This window comes from Vespa mandarinia, chromosome 5 (assembly GCF_050613455.1).
Source record: "Vespa mandarinia isolate Hongniang chromosome 5, ASM5061345v1, whole genome shotgun sequence".
Taxonomy (NCBI): Eukaryota; Metazoa; Arthropoda; class Insecta; order Hymenoptera; family Vespidae; genus Vespa; species Vespa mandarinia.
The window spans coordinates 3,770,001-3,797,500 of NC_140814.1; the positions used below are offsets into that span (position 1 = coordinate 3,770,001).

Consider the following 27,500-nt stretch of genomic DNA (forward strand, 5'->3'; position numbering starts at 1 on the left):
AAAATTGGAACAGATAATATTAGTACAATACAAATAACGATTTGTGATTTTAATCTCATCCATTTTCGAATATTCTCTCTTGGAAAAATAGAAGTAAGCACACTCTTCGTGTCAACCTTCTCTCTTACTCTCTCTCTCTCTCTCTCTCTCTCTTACTCTCTCCCTCTCTCTCTCCCTCTTTATATAATGTATCATATTTTTTTTCTGTCAATAAACGATCGAACGTTTGATCGAATGATATTTTACATTTGTTTGGTGATGACAAGGACAATACTCGAAAATATATAAAAACTGACTGATTCGTTCGTTCGTTTGTTCGTTCATACGTTCGTACGTTCGTTAGTTAGTTAAAGAGAGAAACGATAATATGTCAAATCTACGAGAGACATGTAAATTGATATAAAATACGTCACAAAGAGAATGGAAAGGTATGGTCTCTCTATATTTCCAGGGACGTGCTGCCAGGAAACATCGAACACGCAGTGATAATCGATCTTCTGTTTTGCGGCCGCGCGTTACCTATCCCCTTTTCGTTGTAGAAAAGCTACTTTGGCAGATTCTCCCTCTCTCTCTCTCTCTCTCTCTCTCTCTCTTTCTCTCTCGGTTTCTCTATTTCTCTCTCTTTCTATTGTTCTCTATCTTATTCTCGACAAGTTTTTCTTACATAGTTTTTGGAAATAGAACTTTTCGAAAGATTCTAATTTCGGGATTAGGATATCTCAAAATGAGTATTATTTTATTCATATCATTGAACAAAAAAACAAAATGATTATCAGGCTTCTATTGTATATGTATTAGTTATAGTATAGATATGTATGGGTATAGTATATTGTAAGTATAGTATAAATATATCGTATAGAAAGAGGCGAAAGGATATACATACATACATATATAAATACATAGATCCATATATATATATATAAACACGTACACAATAGCTTTTTTCTAATGTGATTTTCAAGACTTTTCCAACAAGAGAGGAGGACAAGGAATTGTCATGTATGAATTGTTATTGGTAAAAGGTTTCCTTTGGCGAATCTCCAAAGAACTATCGCGTATTCGTAGGTGAAAGCATCTGACTTTGATTGAACTCTCGTGCTTTTCGTCCTTTTACACTTTATCACTATTTTTCTTTTGCCTCTCCCTTGTGTACGATACGAAGGATCAAATAACTCGAGCGACGAAATAAAGAACGAAGTTATCTTACCGACGGAGTTACTTTGCTTAGAAAACGTTTCCTCTTTGACAATGAACGACGAGTGTGATCATGCTGTTGTATTGGTCAAACATAAAATGTATTATGCAAGTAAACATACAATTTCGTTCTTTTGCCATTTTCTTTCCTTCTTTTTTTTTTCTTTTTTCTTTTTTATTTATTTTTTTCTTTCTTTTTTCTTTTTTTTTTTCATCGATGCTACAAAAGAGAACGAGTAATGTATGTATGTATGTACATCAGGTATACATGAATGGATATATATATATATATATATATATATATATATATATAGTTAAATAAGCTTATATTTTACTTTAGCACGAAAAAGAGTTCAGTTAGTTTATCAAACGATTTTTCAGATTTTCGAAGTTCCTACGTGAAGTTAGTTCGCTCGAGAATCACGAAAGTTCAACGGGGTTTAACAGAGGGTAAAGACGAGGGGAACTACGTGATTCCTATTTCGTAGTAAATACGACGAACGATCCCACCTTCCTTTTCGTATTTTACTAGAAGCTTTTAATCACGTCGATCTTTATCGTATATCCAACTAAAGTAGATCCAAAAACATTTTCCCCGCTTTTATTAACTCGAACGAATTTTATTAATGTGTTAGATGTTCGAGCATTAATCCTTTGAGACAAGAAATAAGATAATTGAGAAAGAGAAAAAGATCGGTAATTAATGATTAGGAAGATAATATTATCTTTCTCACCTTGTATTCGGTAGCAATGACTCCTCTTAATTCTCGCAAAAAGGCACCAAAAAATGGCACCACTGGACATTCCGGCATTGCGAGAGCACGAGCTAACGCATGCTCGTACTCGGAAGACAAAAGGGCGGAGGCAAGATATTCCAAGACCGGAATTGGCTCGCTTATGCTTGGCCAAAATGGCTTTAGCTTGTTCGATCTGTAATCAAAAATGAATTGTATTCAATTTATATATTTATAGATAGATTCTCTCATCGCGATTATAATGAAACACATATATGTACATATGTATGCAATAAGATATTCGTTCGTGTATGGGATCGTTTCATTTTTATTTTTTCTTTTTTTTTCTATACGTGTGTGATTTTCTTTTTTATCTTTTTTCTTTCGTTTTCATTTTATCATCGCCTTTTAACAGAAGTATCATGGACATCCGAGAAAAATGAATCTTTCGATTACATTTTGAGATCAATTTCGTCTATTCGTTTAAACGTTTATTTTTTATTTTTTTATTTTTTTTTAAATAATTCCTAATTTTAAAGAATTATCTTTGCCACTTAAACGCCAAGGGAACGTTCTTTTTTCCTCCTGAAAATTTTTATCGCGTTCTATTCGCTCGCTTCGAAATACTATCAAAGCGCGCAGAATATTTCTCTCCTTTTTTATTTTTTTGCTTTTTCTTCCTTTTTTTCCTTTTCCTTTTTTTTTTCCCTTGTACGTTTCGACCTTCTCCAATGATGGACGAATATGGATTTTAAAGTGGAACGTACTGAAAGGAGATGGAAGGAAGAGGAACTGGGAGGTACGGTTCGAGAATTTTTAGCAGTGAAAAGGAAAAGAAAAAAGAAAAAAAGAAAAAAAAAGAAAAGAAAAAAAAAAATAAAGTAAAGGAAGTACATAAAATATTTTAAGATCCGTGAAGTTTCGTGTACTTTCGAAAACGTATCCTATTTTTTCTTCCCCCGGTAACAACCTCACGTTTTAACCTCTACGATAGTTTTCCTCGTTCGTCAGGCTTCCTAAGACACTCGCCGTTAGGAACGTCTACCGTCACGTCTACGGGATCGTCGAAGATACTTTAAGTTATTTGAGTTAAGTGGCTCAAATACACACGCGAAAAACTTTCTTCTACTACTACTTCTACTTCTACTTCTACTTCTATTTCTTTTTCTTCTTCTTCATCTTCATTCTTGCCAATGCGATTCGCACCTCGTATTCCATGATAAAGAAGCAAGAACGTATATATAAATTCTCTTCTTTTTTTTTTTTACAGTAAAAAGAAAAAAAAGAGAGAGAGAGAGAGAGAGAGGGAATACCTTGCGGCGACCTTTCTTGTTCTTTACGAATAAGATTAAATTCAACCTTCGGAGATTGCAGTATTCGAGCATACAATCCGTTCTATCTATCGATCTATCTATCTATCTATCTATCTATCTATCTATCTTTCTTTCTTTCTTTACTTTCTTCCTTCCTTGCTTCCTTCCTTCCTTCTTTTACTCTTTCTTCCTTTTATTTGTTCTTTTTTTTTTTTACTTCTATTGCCTCATGCCTTGAAAACCGAGCAAAATGAGATTTATCTTTGACGTACTATTGCTTTGTGATTACTATTATTATTATTATTATCAGAAAGGGAAGAAGAATTTTTTTCAAATTTATTCTTCGTATACAGACATATGATAACAATGAGTTGATACGAGATATATCAATACGGTGGGGTAGGGGGGTGAGGGAAGGTGAAATAGGGGATGTTAGATGGAAGGAGTTGGAAAGGGAAGAAAAAAAAAAGAACGAAAAAGAAAAAAAGCAAAACAAAAGTCGGGTGATAACAACTCGGATTCCATTTTCTCTTTAGTACAAATGACGCTTTTCCATTATTGGAAAGCCACGGAAGCCACGAACGGACGATTCAAGAAACATCCGGTAGAATAGCCATTAAGGTTCTCTTTTCTACGAGAAAAGGCCCACTCGGCGTTCTTCTCTCTTACCTCTTCCCTCTCACCATCCCTCTTACATTCTCTCTCTTTCTCTCTCTCTCTCTCTCTTTCTCTATCTGTCCTCCTTCCTTCTTTTTTTTTCTAGCTATCCCTTTAAACCCCTTTACGAGCTGTGCCACAATTTTCTTCCTAATCTACACGCGGATCTCACCAAAGCTCTCTTACCTATCCCTCTCTATAATCATCTCTCTCTCTCTCTCACTCTTTCTCTAACTTGTTCGTGAAACTTTCAAGAGATCTGTGGTTTCCCAAAGAAAGTTTCTTAAGGGTAACAGAAGAGTAAGGTACCTATGATGTCGAAGAACGATGTCGAATGAGAAGTAACAAAACTTCGACGCTAGCTTAACTTACTTTTCAAAAAATTGCATGCAAACGGCATATAGTACCTATTACTACTAACACTACTATTACTGCTACTATTACTACTATTACTATTACTATTACTAGTACTACTATTACTTCTTATTTTTCTTCCTTCTTCTCTTTCTTCTTCCCTCCTCCTTCGCCTCCTTCCTCTCTACCAACGTCACTTAGTACTTTTTTCTTTCATTCATTTTGTTCCTCTTCCTTTTTTCTTTTTTCTTATTTCTTTTCAATATCCCTTATCGAACGAGATAAGAACGGTAGTTCTCTTCGTACATGTATACACATGGGGGAGGGCGGGGGGGGCGAGGGTGTGGTGTTGGGGGGCGTGGGTAGTGATAGGCGCCAAAAGTTTCTATAGGCTATTTGAAAAATTAATTTTTACTCTTTCGGCAGACTTCTTTTTTCTTTTACGGCTAACTTTTTTTCCTTCGTTTCGTTTTCTTGTTCTATTTTCTTTTTGTTTTTTTCTTTTTTTTTTTTCTGTTTTTTCCTTTTTCTTTCTTTCCTTTTCGTTTCAGATTGCGGAACTATCAAGTTTTAAATCTAAAAAAAAGAAAAAAAAAAAAAAAAAAAGAAGCAAAGGAAAACTAAGAGAGAAGAAAGTTATCGAGAAAGAGTAATCGATTGTTCAAATTATCTAAGAAACTTTCGATTCATTCTATACGTAGAGAAATAATAATTGTCGTCTTTTATGAGTACACCTTGTCGATAAAATTCTTCCAGTTCGATCCAATCAAAAATTAACCGAGAAGAATAAGTATTATATTATCGATTTTCTTTGTAACGAAGTAATAGAAGTACGATATAATTTCTTTGTAATAATTTTTCTTTCTTTTTTACAACTTCTTCTTTTTCTTTCTTTTTTTTTTCGAAGCTCAAAGAACTTCAATCGTTTCATTCATTTTTCAAAATGTTCCAATTGGAACATTCCGAAGAATCGTTATTTATTTCAAAGGAAACAAAAAAAAAAAAAAAAAGAAAGAAAAATAAGAAGAAAAAAAGAATGTGTGGGTGTGCGTACGTACGTGCGTGGGTGCGAGTACGCGCGCGCGCGCGCGCGTGTGTGTGTGTAGGTATAGATTGAAATTACGAACGAGCAAGGCCGTTCGCGTGGCCCTTAGAGCTTTCAACCCTTCGACGTAAATTAAAAACTTCTTAGCCACACGAGAATGGCTTCGATCGAAAGGAAAACTTTTTTTCTTTTTTTTCCTTTTTTCTTCCTGTTTTTCTCAAACTGTACGAAGAACAAGAAGGAAATAAAAAATGGAAAGGAAAAATATGCAAATTTTCTTTTTCTTTTTTTCTATCTTTTCTCCCTTCCATCTTCTTTCTCTCTCTCTCTCTCTCTCTCTCTCTCTCTCTCTTTCTATCTATCTCTATATATCTCTCCATCTCTACTTTTTTTTATCTCAAAAAATCGTCCATCATTTCATTTACGTCGGATTATCCTTTCGTTGAGTTCTAACAAAAGATGGTAAGGTACTTCGACCGATCGAAAATGGGACGTCGAAAGCACGTAGAAAGAGAGAAAGAGAGAAAGAGAGAGAGAGAGAGAGGGAGAAAAGAATAGTAAAAAAAAAAAAAAAAAAAATAAGGAAGAAAGAAAGAAAAAGGAGGGAAACGTTTTTAGGGCTCGAGGACGATAAAGTTTCGCGAAATACGTTCGCTTTCAGGAAGATAATGGATGTCTAGCGAAAGCCACTTCAGGATCTCGAAGAAACTACGAGATACGAATCGGAAAAGACATCCCATTGTCTTAAATAATGCATGGGGGAAGGTTTTACGTTAGCAACCCATGAACCTGCGATGCGAGTAAAGCATTTTACCCAGTCGATCTTCTTTTCCGCGAGAACGCGACTTCGAAAAGAAATTTCCAATTGTTCTTATCGTTTCTACTTATCTCTCTCTTTCTCTCTCTCTCTTTCTCTCTCTTTCTTTCTCTCTCTCTCTCTCTCTCTTTCTCTCTCTTTCTTTCTCTCTCTCTCTCTCTCTCGATCTCACTAACTCTATTCGAGAAAGAAGTCGAATTATTCAATTCGTAGAATTCTTTATTAAGATGTACTTATGTATGTGTACGTATGTGTGTGTGTGTGTGTGTTTATTTGTGTATAAGTCAAGGAAAGAAAGTTCAAACTTAATAAAAAAGAAAAGGTCAACGAAGCCAATTATATTTTTCTATTCATAAATTTCTTGATTTTTCTTTGAAGAAAAATTGAATTTCTTTTATTCTTTTGGAGACATCGATTCATCATCGATTTTAACTGTGTTTTTTTTTTTTTCTTTTTATCTTATAGATACTTCTATGAGAAGTAACAAGTTCATTATATCTTTTCGATAAAAATATAATGGAACAACGATGTAAAGGATCAAAAAAACAAAAAGAATATGTTTTCTTTGACAAAGTTTATCTCTCTTTCTTTTTTTTTCTCAGTCAGACAGAAAGAGAGAAAATGAGTGTGAGACAGAGAGAGAGAGAGAGAGAGAGAGAGAGAGAGAGAGAGAGAGAGAGAGAGAGAAAAGTCGAATTACTGTATTCGTAGAATCTTACATATATATCTATATAATATACATATATATTAAAAAAACCGAGGGAAGAAAGTTTGAATTGAAGAAAAATATTAACGAAGCCAAATACTCTTTTCTATTCATAAATCCTTATTTCCCTTCAAAAGAAAAATTGACTCTTTTACTTTCAAAGACGTCGGATTCGTCAATTTTAAGTATATTCTCATATATTATAAATGCTTTTTATTTAAAAGTATTATATATATATATATATATATATATATATACACATATATATATATTTTTTTTTCTTTTCTTTTCGATAAAAAGAAATAAAAATATGATGAAACGATCTAGAGGTTAATAAAATTACATCTCCTATCGTATTATTTATTATTGTGAAACTTCGAAGAAGTTTAAAGTTTCGGATCGTCAAGTTAACGTAACGTATATCAACTGCGTATCAGGCAACTTGAAACGTGGGAATTGTATTATTCCAAGGGATAAAGATTAAGCGTCCTTTCTCGATTCTCTCAAAGTCGTAACACGGTATGACATCGCGGAAAGTTCGGGGTAACATCTAAATCGGATTACACTCGCAGAACACTTGGGATATATTCTCAACGTTTATCGACATCTAACATACCGTATTACCGATAAAATTTTTCAATAGAAATGACGTTTTAATATTAAAATAAATAAATTAGAAATATTTTACGATATTCAATCGTACATTTATAAATTTATAAGATGATAGAGATTGAGAAGCGAGCGATTATATAGGATATTTTATTTGATCAATGCAACTTTTTTTTTTTTTATATCATTTTACTTGTTAATCTACTTACTTGAGACCAGCGATAATCTCCATAGCCGAATTAAAGTTACCGGTGTTCCAACAAGTTAGTGCTACACGTAGAAGACAAGATAACACTGCCTGACGTTCTTCTACGGTGGTACCGCTGGTTATGGCGTGTGTTACCCATGAGTTAACCTATCAAGTAATGAACATAATATCAGAAAAATTAATTTGGAAAGATTTCAATTTCGATTTTTTATTTGGATTTAACGTATTCACGATATTTCTCTTATTATTCATGCGTCTGTTAATGAATTTATAAATTGAAAAAAAAAAAAAAAAAGAAAGAGAAAATAAATAAATAAAGTAAAAAAAAAAGGAGAAAAAGGAAAATTCAATCGTACGACATACGCATTGCTAATTAATACGATCTTATCGCTTAATAGTTAATCACGTTATTCATATTCATGATTTAATGAAAATTTCTATCTTACTGGTATCGAACGATACCAGCCTCGTGGATGGAATTATGGTAATCGTTGGACAATCAAAATGGTGGAACCACATCGTTTATCGATCGTTTTCGTAAAACGTATCATCGTTACGTTTGCATATATATATATATATATATCTATGCATATATATATATATATGTATGTATTCGACTGCGTGCGAAATTTAATCCAGTGTGTTATTTCGAAAAAGAAAAAGAAAAAGAAGAAGAAGAAGAGAAAGAGAGAGAGAGAAATAGAAATAGAAATAGAAACAGACAAAAAGAGAGAGAGAGAGAGAGAGAGAAAAGCATGTAATATTGATCTTTATCGCTATGAGCAAAAACACTCGTGAATTTAATGGAAAATTTAAAATACTTTATGAAAGTGTTTATAAGCATATTCGATGGAAAATAGTTGGAAGAGTGATTGCTTTTACCAAACGATAACTGGGTTTTCTTGAGGCAAGCATTTCTATCTTAGCTAAGATCCTTGAAGTAGACTCGACCATGAAATTATTTCTCGCGCGTGTTTGCGTAAGAGCGTCAGCTGCGTTGAAAATGCGAGGCATAAGCGCAGGCGCGAACGCTGAAGGCCGAAAAAATTGGTCAATGGAGCTATCATTTTCGATAGCTACCTCTCTCTCTCTCCCCCCTCCCTTCCTCCTTCTACCCACCTTCTCTCTATATATCTCCTACTTTCTCTTTCTCTCTCTCTCTCTTTCTCTCTGGTATTCCGAGTAAATGAGAGGATAACCGATAAATAGATCAACGATAAACGATTGCGATATACGAAGCAATAAACGAATATGGTTAAACTGTGCGGAAATAAGAGGAAAAGGGCACCTCATTGAATCGATTGATGAGTGTCTGAACGGAAGAAATTACTGTAACACCGGGCCAAGAGGATTCTTCCTCTGTCTGGGTCGAGCTATTCGCTGTACTGGGGCTGCTGCAGCTGCGACTCGGCGATGGGGGTGGCCTCGCGGGTGATTTTTGCAACGCGATTGAATCCTGGGAGACGTGCTTAAGGTACTCGTTCGGTGGTACCTGATAAAATAGCTGATACTCAATTTCCGTCAACCTGAGCGCCACCTCCTCGGGGAAGTGCAGCAGCTTGTGCAGATCCTCCAGCTCCTCAGAGCTCCGAGGCAGCTGCGGCTGCGGCCGCTTCTCCAGCTCTGAAAATTTTAACATGGAAATAACATTATTATTATTATTATTATTATTATTATTATTATTATTATTATTATTATTGTTATTATTATCTTCTTTCTTTCCTTTTTCCTTTTTGTTTTATTCTTTCTTTTTCTTTTCTTATGCCTTTAATTATACTTTTAATTTTCTTCTTTTTTACCCTCGAATAAAGAAAATCTCATGGTAAGAACTTCGAGGGAGAAAGGAGAAATTGCTGGTGATCCTTATTGTTGTTATCAACTATACACCAGAAACGGCACTATTATTTCAAGTCGACTCGTTTCATTTTCAAACTCGGACAAACTCTCGGCAAACTCGCGAACGTGAGAAATTTGAAAAGCAATACACCATATATATATATATATATATATATATATATATATATATAATACACCTTATATATAATATATATATATATATATATATATATATATCGATCATCGCCCCGAGATATTTTACATTCTCTCGTGTATCAATTTCAAAGCTATGAGAGGAATTGTCTTTGTTGCTTTATAAATTACACGATTGTAATTAATCTTTTAGAATATACCCGTATATCTTTTGCTTTTGCTAAACTTTCATAACGAAATATTCGTTTCTCTCTCTCTCTCTTTCTCTCTCTCTCTCCCTCTCTCTTTCCTTTCTAATTAATAGATGAAAGGAAAACAAAACGAAAGAAAAGGAAAGAAAGAGAAAGAAAGGAAAAAAGGGAAAGAAATTTCGCGAGAAATTTCGAAAGTAACATACATGGATGCTCGCACAGTTGCATAAGTTAAGGCGTCACAAGCAACGATTTTAAAGCTGACCCAGTTTATACGAGAAATAATTCAGAACGTACGAGCGCCTCGACGAGGTGCGCGTGCACCGGCATAATGTGTATACACGATGGGGGGCTGGGGGGGGGCGGAAATAAAAAAAAAAGAAAACAAGAAAAAGGAAAGAAAAAAAATGAAAAAGAAAATAACAAAAAAAAAAAAAAAAAAAAAACAAAATGAAAACAACGCAGTAAGCCGCGCCAAGTGTAATTCGAGATACTTTGCTGATACATATAGACCGGTATGGGATGGTTGATTCTCCTGCAAGCTATCTTCGGTCAGCCGTAGTTGTTAACGTAATTAACGGCATCGAGGGCCACTATGACGTGATTCCTGGACTAACGAAATATCTGCCCGACTAATAACAGACTTGACCGCTTCGTCCGACCAATATGGTTTTCTACTACTACTACTACTATTACTACTACTACTACTACTGATTCATTGATTCATAAAATGATGCGTGTTTACGTCTTCTTCTTTTTCTTTTTTTTTATATACTCCGACATTTCACAAGATCGATCAGATCATCGACTACGATTATTTTACAACGAATTATCAAATAATAATGACTTTTTGTTACAATTGATTATTTGATCTTTCATTTCTTTTCATTCGTCGATCATTTTACAATTAACCCCGATTCCATTGCCGTCTCTTTTTAGTCTTCTTCTTCTTTTTTTTTTTAATCTTTTTTTTTTATGATTTTAAACGGATCAATAAGATTCATTGAATTCTCGATTTTAAAACAAATTATAGGATAATTACTTACGTACACGATTATTCGCTCTTCGTTAGATTATTTTCACGTAACTATCGATTATGTATCTAATGAATCACAATTCGTATTAGAATTAATTTCAATTATGCCGATTTGATTTTAATGATTTCAATTCTATCGTCTCGTCGAACTCAACATTAAAAACGAATTATATAAATCAACTTTTTTCTTCAATGTTTTATTATAGAAAAAATTCTTACATAGAACAAAGGGAGAAATGCTTGTATATATATTGAAAAAGAAGAAGAAGAAGAAGAAGAAGAAGAAGAAGAAGAAGAAAGTTTTCGAGATGTCGCGATACGAGTACTTCTCTTTTACGTCGAGTTAGAAAAAAGAAAGAAAAGAATTTATTTGCCGTTGGGCACTATAATGCCTCGCGTATATCACCTGCGGCGTTCTCCTAGGATTTCGAATGAAAACTCGTGCGGAAAAAGGAGAAAAGTAGAAACGAGTGAAATAAGAAAACGCCCATTCGTTTCTTCAATTCTTTCCTCTTTTTTTTCTTTCCTTTTCTTTTTTTCCATTTTTTTTATTTTTTCTTTTTTTTTTTTTTCTTTCTATTTTTCTCTTTTTTTTCTTTCGCGTCTCGCGAACTTTCGAATACTAGTAGAAATTAATATGAAAGTTTAAACTTTTCCTCGCGAACTTTGACGTAACGAAGAAGACAGAAAAAGAGATGGAAAAGGGAAAAGGATGGGTGGTAGGGTGGATGGTAGGGTGGGTGGGTGGTTGGGGTAGAGAGGGAGGTGTGATATGTCCATAGTAAAAATTTCGCAAACTCATAGTTTGTAACAGCTTTTCTTATGGCGAAATCGAAGAGACGTAAGGAAATTTGTTGTTATCAGCCCATATCCAGGATTATGCCGACGCAACTTATTACCATGAAAAATGATCGGTTTTAAAACTTAAACAGCGTTGCTTATTTTCGATTAAACTTATCCTCTCCTCCACGTAGCTTTTAATAATCCCAAAAGAAATTTCTTCGACATCCGGAGAATCAATCTGAATTGAACTTTTCTTCTTAGTTTTCTTTTAATACGAGATAAAGAAAAAGGAAAAGAAAAAGGAAATTCATTGAAATGACGAGAATCTACATGAACATAGAATTAATCGTAAATAACGATCTATTACATAATAACATATCTAATTTTCATAACGATAGAGAAAATCAATGAATGAGAAAAATTAAGTTATCAATGAGTTAGAGTGAGAAAAATTAAGTTACTTAACGGGGAGATAAATTCTAAAAAAAAAAAAAAAAAAAAAAAAAAAAATTATATCATAATTGGCTGGATATAGAAGAGTTATTGGTTTCGCGAAAGAAATTTTACGAAAATGAAGGAAATCATGTTGACGCATAAAATGATTTATTATGTTTTGGAAGTAAGAGAGGTGAGTGGTGGGAAGTTGGATACTACGAAGCAAGTAGCAAGAGGATATGGACATGAAATTTACGGGGTTTGGGAAGCCTACCAATGAAAGACGAAGACGAACAGTCGAATGCGTTGCGGTGCGGTGCGGTGAGGTGCGGTGCGATACGGTGCGGTGAGTTGCGAGGAAAGATTAATGGATTTCACCTTATTGGGTAATGTTGCGGCCACGTGAGGTGGAGGAAACGGTAGTAGTCAGAGCAGCGATCGTAGTCGCAGCAACGCCGTCGAAGCGACGCCGATTAAACGGCGTTTCACCTGATAAAGGTGAATCGCCTGGGCACCTTCGATTCGGCCAAACGAGGATTGGACTTTCTAAGGTAGTTTGTTTTCGATGACGCCATCAGGAATTCGAGAAGTAAAATTTCTTTTCGTTCCTTTAATCGTTCCTCCATGCGGATCGAGAATCGTTATCGTTAGATCCACCCTTTTGGCGTTTCCTCTTCCATTAATTTCTCTTCGTCCGTTTCTTTCTTCGTTCCTCTTTATCTTCGATGAATGTCTTTAATGTTTATCTCTTCCTCGCGAAACGACGACGACGACGACAACGACGACGACGATGACGACGAGGACGAGGACGACGGCGGCGGCGGCGGCGGCGACGACGACGACGACGACGACGACGACGACGACGACGACGACGACGACGACGACGACGACGACAAGAAAGACGAGAACAGTGACGGTGACGTTGACTGTGCCAACCTAAGGAAATCAAATAAAAATAGAAGTGGTGTTAGAAAATGTTCGATTTATTACCAAGAACGTAAGAGTAAGACGATTTATGGCCTTTCGGCAAATTCATCCGACGCTCTTGGAAAGAAAAAAAAATGGGCAAAGAGAGAGAGAGAGAGAGAGAGGGAGGGAAAGAACTTTTCCCTTTCGATCGTGCGCTAAGGATTTTCTCCTTGAGATTTATCGGAAAACGAGCAGATCCCTCCATTTCGATGGAGAAGCATCGCTCTTCAAATTAACGGGCTTCTTTCCTTAATTCAGGATTTTTTAAATCTTTAATTAAAATACGAATCCTATTTCGATTTCAACACTTTTTTCTTAGTTTGAAAATGGGCGATTGTAGATAGGTAAGTAAGTCCTCATCGTTTTTTCGTATAAAAGAATTTCGAAATCGAAAAGAGATAGATAGAGAAAGAGAGAGAGAGAGAGAGAGAGAGAGAGAGAGAGAGAGAGAGAGAGAACGTTCTAGTTATCGTTCAAGTTACGGTGAAAAAAATTTCAAGTAACATATTTCCCCGGTGTGCTGTCTTATCTCAGATATATAAAACTGGTCACTGGTTTCACATCTGCGGGGTCAAGGAAAAAAAAATTTTATGGACGAAAAAAAGTAATGTTTCATGGTCCTCAAGCGTCTACGCACACAAGGGAAAGATATTATATACACAAGCTCTCTCTCTCTCTCTCTCTCTCTCTCTCTCTCTCTCTCTCTCTCTCTCTCTCTCTCTCTCTCTCTTTCCCTTTATCTATCTCTTTCAGTCACCTTATTTCCCTCCGAAAGGATCGAGATTAGTTCGACCTACAGATATTTGCTGCTTACGTAAACGGTTCCTTGTTAAAACATTGAGATAAAAATATGGAATACAGAGAGAGAGAGAGAGAAAGAGAGAGAGAGAGAAAGAAAGAGTACGTGATAGTAATTTTGGCTGACTGATCAAACGATTATTCTTCTATAATATATAAATACTCTGACAAATATGGTTATCGCAGGGCTATTTATCGTACGTGAAAATATTTGATGAAAAAAAAAAAAAAAAAAAAAAAAAGAAAAAAAAAAAAAGAAAAAGAAAAGAAAAAAAAATAGAAATATAAAAAAAGAAAAAAAAAATAAAAAAGATAAAAGCTGGGATTAAATACTATTTTTTAAAACATTTCTTTCTGTTTCTTTCCTTTTTTTTTTTTTTATCATCAAACACCATACACTCCCACGATATATTCAAATATTAATTTTCCCTATAATATATCACATTATGTATTCGCTCAAAATCATGTCTAATTTGTGTTAATCATTGAATCAGAAACATCAACAATAAATGTGTCACGTGTTAATGCTAACAGAGGTATAGATACGCATTGTGATTTCAGGTATTGAGTAGGTATTCAGAATTTCTATGTGGTGTTTGTACATACTCACATATGTATGTATGTATCACGGAACCAATTGTACGATACGGTACGATACATTACGTGGTATAACGGATACGTCGATCAATATCGATGTACGTTTCTAATTAATTAAGCATATATATATATATATATATATATATATATATATATATATGTCGTGCTTGAATTTAATAAAATTGTACCTCAATATCGGCAGACCCTCGTAACCAACTCGATCACTTTTAACGTTCAACCAACCGTCCAAGAGGATGCATCCCTCTGTATTTCAATGCAAAAACTCTTTGCTTGCTGTTAAACTATACATAAAACTTTTTTACATCTCGCTACAGTTCAATTTGTTGTTATAATTAAAAAGAATATATATATATATGTATCTATATATGTATGTATCTGTATATGTATGTATCTATATATATATATAGTTAGAAAAAATGTAAATTAATTTTTATGAAAATAATATGGAATGTACATATGTATGTATATAATAATTTTTCATGAAAAGAAATATATATATATATATATATATATATATATATATATATATGTATATAGTAACTTGGTTGGTAATAATCGACCCGTATAAATTTTCTTCAGTATATACAAAATCCGAATGGTTAATAACAGATATTACCTATCCGCTATGATTTAACGGAATATACCTAGATATATTATTTTCTCTCTTTTTTTATTTTTTTTTCACACGACGTCATTAAGGTCGCATTCACAGTTCGTAATACAAAAAGAAAGAGAAAAATAACGTAGGAAATAGGTATGTAGGATTTAATAAATGGAAAGGATCTAAAGAAATTAAAGCAATTTATGCGACGGGTTTGCCAAAGAAAGTAAAAGAAAAAAAAGAGGAAGAAAGAAAGAAAGAAAGAAAGAAAAAGATCTAGAAAAATAAGAAAAAATCTAACTTGTATTATTTTCTTCTTACTTACGTTATTTCGATAAAAATGATCGATAGATCGATATGATATTTTAATAAAATTTCATTAAGTTCTTATTATCTGTATTTCTGTTATTAAATTACTGAACTGATAATTCAGCTTTATATAAATTGATTATTATAGAGATCTTAATTATTATAGAATAGATCAAACTGATACAAATTTATTAAATCTGGATATTTATGATTTTCTATTTGAGAAAAAAAAAAAAAAAGAAAAAAAAAGAAAGAAAGAAAAAATAAACCAATTAGCATTGAATATTCGCAGATACTTAATATAATCGATGTTTTATTTGATCGAGAATTATGAAAAATAAATAATATGTCATTGTGATATTATCGAAACGAACGATAAGCTAAAATATATTTTATTATTACATTATCATATCAATATATTATCATATCGATATATATATATATATATACATCGTACCCGATCGCTATAAAAAATTTATAATTTAATTAATTCAATATTTGAACCATCGATAACTTATCATTTAAACTTTTCTACGTGATGTACAAATAATATCATATTAACGAACTCTTCGACCATGTAGACGTATTGATTTCTGTAAGATATTCGTTTATATAAAACAAAAAAAAAAAAAAACAAAAAAAAACAAAAAAAAATAAATATATAAACAGAAAGAAAAAACGGGGGCGGAAAAAAAATAAATCAGAATAACATTACATATAAACGATCGAATTATCGAAATGTTACATATAATTATCGTTGGATTAGTTTCAACTACAGGAAAAGTTTCAGAATATGCCTCAGGGTGTGCCTTAGAGTAGGTTATAGAAAAAGGCTCGGCTCTTGCCAAGAGAAAAATTTTAATTTTAAATTTGCCATACCGCCAATCGATAGATACTATAAAGTTACAATAGTTTACGTCTCATTTTGTTTTTCAATTAAAATCAATCAACAATGCTTCCTGCTTTCTATTTTATATATCGGAAAATTGTACGCGTGATAATTGCAAATTTCAATGATAAAAAATCAGTTTTCTTTTTTTTTTTTATTCATTATCATTAGTTCGGTTATATGATAATAAAACCAATTAATTATTGAAGTTATTCCTTGACGATCGTATAGATCGATCATAATCGATGTAATTATTTAGTTCTTCTTAAATAATTACATCGATTATGATTAACGACGATCTATTTATTATCACAGTTTTATATATATATATATATATCGTATATCAGCCATAATGATTGAAAACTCTGTTATCAAAAGAAAAAAGAAAAAAGAAAAAAGAAAGATTTCAAATATTTATCAAATAAAAATTCAATTTTGAGTAATTTAATACCAAGTAATTTATTTCTTTGTCATAAAAGTGTCATTGAAATATTATACTATATAGATGTCTAAGAGTTTTGGCGCAAGCATAAGTATTTCGCTTTAGGATGATGGTTCCCGCCCACCAGTTGCAAATATGGCACAGCTGCAATCAACAGGAATGTCATGAGTTACTACGTTCCGTTCCATTTTGTTTGCCAACTTTAATGATCTTCTTCGATCCGCAATTCATGATGAAAAATTGTGAAGTACCGAAAAAAAAAAAAATAAAAAAAAGAAAAGTAAATTAAGAGAGAAAGAAAAAAGAAACAATCGGAATCTCGTCGGATTACTTCTGTCAGCTTTTCATTATTCAATAAAAATAATTAATTATAAGTTTAACATTAATCGATATATCGTATCATATATAATTTTTGCTCGAATAGATATAGCTTTAATATTAGAATTAATTTGACTAATTTCCAACATAATTAGATGATACATCCACGTATAATAAATTTTAATGAAATCAATTACCGTATAATATTTCATAATGTTGCACTGATTATAAATTACGGATTACAGGATAACAGGATATAAATTGTACACGTTCCATTCGAAAAATTTTCATGTACAAGAACAATTTATGACTTTCTGATTCATACGAAAAAAAATAAAACGAAACAAAATAAAAAAGAAAGAAAAAAGACCAAAGAAAAAGACACGTATTTTTTATTACTCGAAAAATAAAGCATAAACGAAGAACGATAAAGTCACGTTTTACGAACATTTAATTGCACAATCGTGAATACTTTTTTTTTTTTTCTTCAAATCATAATAACTTATCTCAACTAGATTTACGTTACAATTAAAATATTTTTTTTTTCACGTTTTAATAATAAACTTTTGTAATAAGAAAACATAGAATCGACTATGAACAAAGGCAAATGTTTTACGAATAGAGATAAAACTCATAAACAATATCATTTTCTTATTGTTTTCTTTTTTATTTTTTTACTTTTTTTTTTTAATGTAATATATGCACGTCAACAAAAGATAAAGATTATTTTAGGCGAACTTAAAAATATTGATAAATTTGTCGTTGAAAAATTTATAACTTCCGCTATATACCAAATAAATAGACTGTAATTCAGTCATTCTGTTAAAAATCGAAGAAAGATGAAGTACAATATCGTGTTTCTGTTCGCTATCATTGCCTCATTGGCATGTTTGCAATTAACTTTCGCTGCTCCTGCGGCTTCTCCTCTAGCTAATCCTGGGGCATCTCCTGATGCAGCACCTAACGCCGATCCTTTGGCTGATCCCTTTCTCGTAAGTTTAATGTTTCACGTATTATTAATATTAAATTCAAAAATCTCTTTCTTTTAATTTCCATACGAGTATGCATTAATATTAATGGAAGATATAAGCCAATTTAATTCGTGCAAAATTTTGTATAGTAATTATGAGATAGACTTTTTTATAAGACGAACCAAAAAAGAAAAAAAGAAAAAAAAAAAGGAGAGAAAAAAGAAGACACATCAATGAAAATTTTTATAAGTAACTTCGTCATGATAGACGGAATAGTTATTGAAAAAATATATTCTAATATATTCTAATATACATAACTATATATTCCTGTTTATTTATTTTCTTGAAAACATTTTATTCTTTTATTTTTACAGCCTATAATAGGTAAACTTTTGAGCGGTCTCTTGGGTAAAAAGTAAAAGAGGACGATGCGTAATAATAAATCAAAGAAAAACGATGTCAATAAATAAATAGAAATAAAACAATTATATTTTCGTTCTTATTCTTTTCCTTATTCTTCCTTTAAAATCCTTTATCAATCATTTATTTATCGTTTGAATGGATTAATGATTATATTAATTGAAAGGGGAAGTTATTATTTGTGGCCATTGTAGGGAATTCGCGTATATAAATACACACACATATATATATATATATATATATATATATATATATATATGTTTATTTTTTACCGGAAGACATTTCGTGTTTGTAATCCTTCATGATTGGTCATCTCCTGAGCGTTATCTTGGATAAAACGTAAAAAGACAATGTCAGACGATAAAACAAGCAAAACAATGTGGAAATAGATAAATCAAAACAAAACAATTATTTTTGTTTTCAATCAACATGGTTCCTGTCAGAATTCGTAATAATTTTATTATCGTTTTAAGTAAATCTTCGATTTTTGTTTTTTGTATTCTTTTCTTTTTTTGACGAGTTTGTCTCTGAACGTATGTATATTAAATTTAATGAATTAATTGTTTGATATAAAAAAAAAGAAAATCGTATCGCATTTTTCTTTTTATAAATTTTTATATTACACTTACATTGATTTTCAAAAAGGTTCGGTGCGTTCAAAGAAAAAGAAAGAAGAAAAAAAAAATGTCAATCCTTTTCGAGTTTATCGACAAAACAATAAAAAAAAAAAAAAACTATTAATTCTAGCTGGAGAGGAATTTTTTCATTATCGGTTCTCCCACTTTCCGACTTCTATCGTAAGAAATTATATTTACCACTCGCGTGAAATGAAAAAAGTTGCTTAGGCTGGAGTTTGAGGAGTGGATGGGTGGATGGGAGGAGTTGGATGGTTGGTAGGTGGGGATGAGAGAAGTGCGCTTTTCTTCTCTTTATTTTTTTTTCGTAGATAGTCGTCGGTTGCATTTTTATGAGAGACACCTTGTATATCAGATGAAAGATCCTATTTATATGCCGACATCGGTGCACCCTGTGTTGCATAGGGAAGTTTGGCAAGTTTGAAATTATTTACGTTTTCTACTTTGGTCTTGGCTAGATAGGTAGATAAGTAGGTAGATAGGTAGATAGGTAGGTAGGTAGATAGGTAGTTAGGTAGGTAGGTAGGTAGGTAGGTAGGTAGATAGATAGGACAGTGAGACATCTAGTGCACGTTAACCACAAATTCCAACATTGTTTGAGAAACTAGTTTAATCGATTTAGGATGTTTCTAATATTTTATACCCTTTTTTTTACCATTATATAACTAATATCTTTTCTCTTGAGAGAGAGAGAGAGAGAGAGAGAGAGAGGGAGAGTGAGAAAAAGAGGGAGAGAGAAACCGTGAAGTCATTTTCAAATATTCACGTTAGATATATATATCTAACTACAAAGTAAAATGTCGAGACGAACGAATAACCATTTCTAAAGTTAGCTTAAAGTGTTATGAAACTTGGTAAAGAGTAAATGAATCATAATATTCGTCTCTTTCTCTCTCTCTCTCTCTCTCTCTCTCTCTCTCATTCTGAAAATACTCATAATTATATCATACCGTGATAACTAAGGATTATAAGATAATAAAATTTTTTGATGGTATTATGACCAAAATTCCATGTGTAATGGGACATAAGTTTTGAACGCTTTCTTTTAGTTATTTTCTTTCTTTTCTATTTTTCTCTTCTTTTTTTTCTCTTCTTTTTTTTTCTTCTTTTTTTTTTAGCTCTGCCACACCGTAGCGTTTTGTGACGGTAATATAATATAATATATATATAATATATATATATATATATATATATATATATATATATATATATATATATATATATATATATATATATATATTAGAGCTGAGTTCTTCTTTCATCTCTTTTCTTCAGCATTTTTATATCTCCTCCTACATACTCTTACATACATATTTTTACGTACACCTACATGTATTATTACATACTCCTACGTTCTCGGTCATATACACATTTCAAGCGATGACGGTGAAGGTTTTCATAAAATCGCGGTTAAATCTCATCAGTTCGCTGCCTCTCTTTCTTTCTCTTTCTCTCTCTCTCTCTTTCTCTGGCTCTCTCTTTCACTCTTTTTCTCGCTTCAGTATAGTCTTTTTCTTGGTGATGTCACCGACAACGTTAACTGAGACAGGAGAGAAAGAAAAGCTTTCACAAGCAAAAGAGAGAGAGAGAGAGAGAGAGAGAGAGAGAAAGCTCGATGGAAAGAAAGTTCGTAGCAAGTTCGCCTAACAAAAAGTTTTAACGTTACTTTCCTCAACCTTCGATTCACTCACCGTAATAAACTGTATTTATTAACCCTGAAAAAGAAAAGAATGAAAGGAAGTGAGACAGAGAAGGAGAGAGAGAAAGAGAGAAAGAGAGAGAGAGAGAGAGTAAGGGAAGTAAGGAAGACACATGGCTTCGATAAAACAAATCAAATTTATAGAAAAGTACTTACTTACTCGATAAAAATTTTTCGTCTATTTCCAAATACATCACCTTCAATGAGAGATAGTTAATAGCTTATTGTCAAACATTATGTTTTAGTGACGTATTTACTTATTTACTTAGTCACACGGCAACACAAGTTTTGCATTTATTTATTTATTTATTTATACATTGAATTATATAACGAATTTTTCATATAATATCTGATGAAATATAGGACAATTTTTATTTCTATTTCATATATTAGCGAATTCACAGCCACGAGATTTTTCAGGGGTCAGCGCGTATCATCCCGCTCGATCGTTTGCGCGAAGCGGTTTAACAAAAAAAAAAAAAAAAAAAAAAAAGAGAGAGAGAGAGAGAAAGAGAGAAAAAACAAAGAGAAAACATAGATATATTCGCGCTTAATTGATTTAATTTATTTTAACAAGGGCTTCAAAAAAATATTTGTAACGTCTGTCCCTCGGGCCCATTCTAATCTTGAATTCACAAATAAATTATGCATGTAAACAAACTGTTGCTTCCATTAATGGCAACAAGGAAAATGGGTTTAAAGAAGGAAAAGAAAAAAAAAATCAGACGAAAAAAAAAAGATAATAAAAAACCATAAAAAAAATAAAAAATAAAAAATAAAAAATAAAAAAACATAAAGATAGTCAAAAGAATGATAAAAGGAAAAAAAAAGAAAAAAAAGAACTGAAGTCAGTGTAGTTCAGTGACAAAAAAAAATTAGAGAAATGCCGATTACAATGTATGTGTGCGCGCGCGCGCGCACGGTTATGTTAGATAGGTCAGTGTTAGTTAAGTTCGGTTTGGTTTCCGCAAAATCGTTCAATCGACAGTGATTTGATGTTGGAACTCATCTTCGATCACTTTCGTTCGCTCGCCTACGCTTCACTTCGATCGCAAGGATCAAAGGGGTCGAAGAGGAGGGAGCGAGGACGATGATGAAAGAGGGCCAGCAACGGCCAAAGGAGGAGCCGGAGATGTAATATGTGGGGCGGTCGATAGGACAACGACTATGTATATATATATATATATATATATATATATATATATATATATATATAGATATATATACACATACAATCTACCACCATGAAATATCATCGTTTTCTTTACGTCCTTGCGATTGCTACTAAAAAAATGTAATCTAACTTTAATGTACACTTTTTTCTTATTCCCTTTTTTTCTTTTTTTTTTTTTTTTTTTTTTTTTAAATATATATATATATACATATATATGCATCGATTGAATACTTTTCCTTCATTTAACATTGATCAATTCGAATACCGTATAAATGATTATCGTTTTTCATGCAAAAAAAGAAAAAAAAAAAAATAAGAAAAAAAAAGAAAAAAGGGGAAAAAAAGGAAAGCAAATAAATAAATCAAAGATTCAAATGATAAAAGACCCAAGGGACATTCTTCTTTTCCATTTCTCATTTTTCGAGGGAGTTATTCGTTTCTTATGTAAAGCAAAAAAAAAAAAAACAAAAAAACAAGAAAAACAAAAAAAGAAAAAAAGAAAAATAAAAGAAAAAGAAAGAAATAAATAAATAAAGGAAGAAAGAAAGAAAGAAAGAAAGAAAAAAAAATAAATGAAAGTTGTAAACAAATTGTTTTTATATATCCAATTGATATAAAATATAAAAGATATAAGAAATAATTATCTAACATTTTTCAAGCGTCATCGTTGGTGAGAACTTAACAAGAGGGAGCAGCCAATGTACCCGGACAAACAGGGGCATTAAACGTTAACGATGGAGCCGCGACGAGGTAATTCGATCGAGCGTAATTCTATTATCGATCTCGACGGTGAACTCTAATGGTCGAAGCATCCTCGACACAATTTTAAGGAGTTCGTATACGCTCCTTCCTTCTACCTTATGATGTACATATAGATATACATATACTACTACCAAGACCATCGCTATCACCATCATTAACCATCGAGTTACAATTTATACTATATTTCCTTCTATGCGCTTTTGAATGCCCTTAAGTAAATATATGGTACGTATATAAGTGTACATCATAGATATTTACATTACTTTACGCGAAACTTACGTGAGTTCAAAATTCGAAGTTCAAAGTTTACCGTATCCTCTATTTTCGTTTCATTTTGCAAACGTATAGGGATGATGATTGCAGATGTGATTTCTCGAACGGTTATTACTCGATGCTTGTTACTCCATCGAGAACCCTATCACATATCGAACCTTCGATTAATTCGTTCATTTGATAACTAGTTAAATGTCTGTAAATGTGTCCGTTAGAAAACCACCGAAAATATCCTTCGAATTATGAACAACGAATGCGATGGTATATAATCGTTTCGTCAAATAATCCGACGAAAGTGAGATCGATAATCACGTACGATAATCACGTTTAATCAAAACTAACATTCATATTAGGTCACTTTATGGATTAGTTCTATTTCAGAGCGAACGAAATCTTTCTAATAATCGTTTCCTATCATCTATCTGACTGATCATTCATTCTTAATTATATTCATATATATATATATATATATATATATATATATATATATATATATACATATTACTAAATTCGAAGGATTAAGCTGTAAATTAAAAAATTTCTCATCGAATCGAAATCCTCGTTCTTCCATACTCTCAATGTGAAATTTCACAAACAGCAAATTTTAATCGAACAAACCATAATTGTTCGCGAATACGATCGTGTGACGTAAATAAAAAAGTAAATAAAAAAGCAAAAGTAAAAAAGCAAAAGTAAACAGCAAAAACAAAACAGAAACTCGTATTCCATTCTCTCTCTCTCTCTCTCTCTCTCTCTCTCTCTCTCTCTCTCTCTCTCTCTCTCTATCTCTTTTATATCCCGAACGAAGGAAAAAACCGCACGAGACATTGGTGTTGGTCACGCGAGATAAACAAAGATTAGCTATCTACGCTTTAGTGTTTGGAATGTCGTGTGACTTTGACGTTTTCACGTGCACATTAATGCTACGGTTAATTTAGTAATGGCTTAAATAAGAGCTTTCACATAGGTACCACAAGTAAGTAAAGGAAGAGAGGGTTTGGAGAAGGTTTATATACTCAAAAGCCCAAAGCGAACAACCCAAAACTACGCACAGTACACCTAATAACTTAGCAGAACTGTAATTTGCTACTTAGAAAAAAATTCCCTTCACCTCTGTTACACACCGTTCCTCCTACCACCCACCGTCAGAAATAACTAACAAATAAAAGATTCTCTTGAGAATGATTACAACTATGACAATGACGACAACGAAAACAACGAATGAGAGACGTAGGTACAACGTCTCTATATTGTGAGCTTTCTGTCGCATTAATTGTAAGTCGCTAGACGTCGCTTTGACGTCTTAATTAAACATCCTTCCATTCCCTCTCCCTTCTATTCTCTCCCACGTACACCCCATCCTAACCCACTATCCCTCGATTCTTCCAACCCCCTAACCCCCACTCCCAGCCTGGTATACCCCACCCCCTGCATCCTTCATCTCCTCCCACGCCCACCTTCACCTCCAGTCCCACAACCATCTTGCTGCCACTGTTCCTTCAAGTAGCGTTGCGTGACGGTTAATTAAACGACCAATGCCGGTCTGGTGGCTTTTCCAGGCCGGAGCAACGTAACCAAGACGTAGTAGATACGATCTCGAATCGGAGAAAAAAAAAGAAAAGAAAGCTTATATAAGCTATTCTCTCTCGCTCTCTCTCTCTCTCTCCTTTATATTTTTTCTTCATACCTTTCTTTCTTACGTTCCCTCTCTCTCTCTCCTTCTTTTTGTTCTTTCGTTCTTCGAGGCAAAAAATATTTATGTCGACGGCAAGGAAGAAAAAATATGAATCTTCGAATTAGTTGAGAAAACAATTTTTAAATAAAGGAGAAAGAATATTTCAACGGTATTGTTCGTTCAATGTTTCTACCGTTACGACAAATAATAGATTCGGAGAGCGCAACCCTTTGTTCCATTTTCCACGGGTGCCACACCCTGGAAGCAGGAAGTCTTCGAGATCGATGTCACGGTCGTGCGCGATTCTATGTGTGTGCACCTTCGTTCCCTCTTCCCCTCCCTCCCCCCCTTCTACACCCTCACCCACCAACCTGTCTACCTCATCCACCCAGCCACCCACCCACCCATCTCAACCTACCCAACTCTCTATCTCTCTCTTTCTCTCTCTTTCTCTCTCTTTCTCTCTCTTTCTCTCTCTCTCTCTCTCTCTCTCTCTCTTTCTCTCTCTCTCTCTATAATCTTTGCCAAAGCTCTTCTCTAACTTTCTAAGTTTCAAATTCTGTGTAACCGTTAAAGTGACACTTTGCCGAGAGAAAGACCTATTCGCGTTCATCTTTATAACATCATCCTTGCCTGCCTGGTAAATCCCTCTAACTATCAACACATATTTTTTCGAAATGAACATTGTGTCCTTTCGTTTTTCATTGTGCCTAATCAAAAATCCGAATTAATAATCGATCGATTAAAAATCGATCGATCGATCGTTGGCGCGTTTAAATCTGCATTTTATTACGAATAATAATGAAATTAAAGAAAAAAAAACGAGGGGGTGGGGGAGAGCTATTATTTTTCTCGAAATACTCTTAGATTCTTTTCAGTTAAAATCTAATTTTTCAAATGCTATATTGAACATTTCTTGAAATTGATCGAGCAATCTCTATTGGAACGAGAATAAAAGAAAAACAAAAGAACAAAAGAATTATTTGCGGAGCGTAAATGATCAAAATAAGATCCCTATTATCTCTCTCTCTCTCTCCCTCTCTCTCTTTCTAATTATCTCTCTTTTTATAAAACTCATTTCTTTTGCAATTCCACAACACGTTCTTTCACTATACGATACGTATGATAATTATCAATGTACAATAACGTTAACTAATATTTTTTTTTTGCATTGAGACAATAGTGAAAATTGATTCGTTTATAGATAAAAAAAACAAACAGCCACGTGGGTACAACGTTCAAACCATACCAATAATTAACCTATTATTTGGAATGAAAAGGACACCATCGTTGTCGTTGAATATATTCTCAATTAAACATATCAAATAAATTTGATCAATCGATCAAATTCGATCGATCGATCGAATTATTAATGTCTCGTACGAACTATTTCATTCAAATCGAGCGAATTTTCATTATTTTCATTCCTTTTTCCTTCTCTCTCTTTCTCTCTCTCTCTCTCTCTCTCTCTCTCTCTCTCTCTCTCTGTCTCTCTTTATCTTTCTCTTGCTTTACACGGACAATCAATGTCAGCTGTTCGCACTGTCGGTTTAATCAGTATAATGGGAAACTATTCGTCAACAGTTTAATTTCCAGGAAGGTTTTCTCTCTCTCTCTCTCTTTCTCTCTCTCTATAGATTATACGTGATATACGTCACGTGTTGTTAATTCTCGTAGCAACTATCTGTCCACCGACCAAATGGCTTTTGTGCGTGTCAATTGGACCATCCTTCTGTACCCGCGTGTTCATAGTTAGAAAACTCGATCTGATGTTCATTGTTATTCTCTTTCTCTCTATCTGTTTATCTGTCTCTCTCTCTTTCTATCTGTCTATCTGTTTCAGTCTTTCTTTCTTTTTTTCTCTCTCACTCTCTTTCACATAGGCTTATATCATAAGAGATATAGAAAGATAGATAGATAGATAGGGAGAGAATGAGAGAGAGAGAGAGAGAGAAGATTTAGTATCCACAACAAAATAAAATATTATTTCATACAATTTGCTAATATTACTATAAAACATTTCCCTAATGTATTCTCCTCGTAAACTGTTCCACATAAAAATATCTTATGGAAATTCTTTCGAGATCATTTATGCATGACATGAACAATAAAAACGTGTTACGGAATAAAATATTAGTCGAAAGTAGAAAAAGATAAACGAAGGGAAGAGAGAATGAGGAAAACAAACAAAAAAAAAAAAAAAGAAAGAAAGAAAGAAGGAAAGAAACAAAGAATAAGTTTCAAGCGTCGACGTAACAGTCGTAAAAATCATTTTCTCTGTGATATCTTTATACGTTATCTTAGACCGTACTTCAAAATGAAAAGAAAATAATACATCGGTCAACGTTGAAACGAGGCGAATGAGCGAGACGAATTTCTTGAAATATCTGCTACCTTAGGATCCTTAACGCTTATACTGTCTTTTCTCTTCCGAAAAAATAGCATAAGGTGGAAGAGAAGAAAGAGGAGAAGGAGAATGAGAGGAAGATTGAGGAGTAAGAGATGGAGATGGAGGTGAAAAGCTCCTCAAGTCCAAAATTGATTTTTACAAATCTCTTTTCCTTTATCTTTTCCTCCTTTTCTCTCTCTCTCTCTCTCTCTCTCTCTCTCAATTTTCTTCTTTACTATCGTAGGTTTTTATTTCTACAGAAAAAAAGTTCAACATAATCAATTAATCGTTCGTTTATTCACGTTAATTCACGATCTCTTTCGTTACTATATTCTTTAATCAAGTATAAATATCATTGTAACGTTTCGTGTATGTATTGTGTGTGTGTGTTCGTGTATGTGTGTGTGCATAGAGTCACAACGAAAGATGTCCATCGGTATTATTACGAAACCTAGAAATCTTTTTTTTTTTTCGAACAACTCCGTGA

General features: G+C 33.0%; 2 protein-coding genes across 4 annotated transcripts in view; one reads left to right on the forward strand and one right to left on the reverse strand.

Annotated features, from left to right (window-relative positions):
• Positions 1-27,500, reverse strand: part of LOC118441606 (1-phosphatidylinositol 4,5-bisphosphate phosphodiesterase epsilon-1) — an 84,197-nt gene that overhangs the window by 17,535 nt on the left and 39,162 nt on the right. For 2 of the 3 annotated variants that reach the window (XM_035866243.2, XM_085657084.1), the window contains exons 3-6: positions 12,450-13,007; positions 8,926-9,260; positions 7,639-7,784; positions 1,929-2,124 (exon numbers count right to left, since the gene is read on the reverse strand). In XM_035866243.2, coding sequence (XP_035722136.1) covers positions 1,929-2,124; positions 7,639-7,661 — 219 coding nt within the window. In that variant the 5' untranslated portion in view covers positions 7,662-7,784; positions 8,926-9,260; positions 12,450-13,007. The remainder of the gene's footprint in view (positions 1-1,928; positions 2,125-7,638; positions 7,785-8,925; positions 9,261-12,449; positions 13,008-27,500) is intronic. The other variant, XM_035866242.2, reaches the window with a different exon arrangement.
• LOC146872994 (vespid chemotactic peptide 5h) lies at positions 17,822-18,474 on the forward strand. Its single transcript, XM_085657038.1, has 2 exons — positions 17,822-18,007; positions 18,361-18,474. The coding sequence occupies exons 1-2, from the start codon at positions 17,855-17,857 to the stop codon at positions 18,403-18,405; spliced, it is 198 nt and encodes a 65-aa protein (XP_085513164.1). The 5' UTR covers positions 17,822-17,854; the 3' UTR covers positions 18,406-18,474.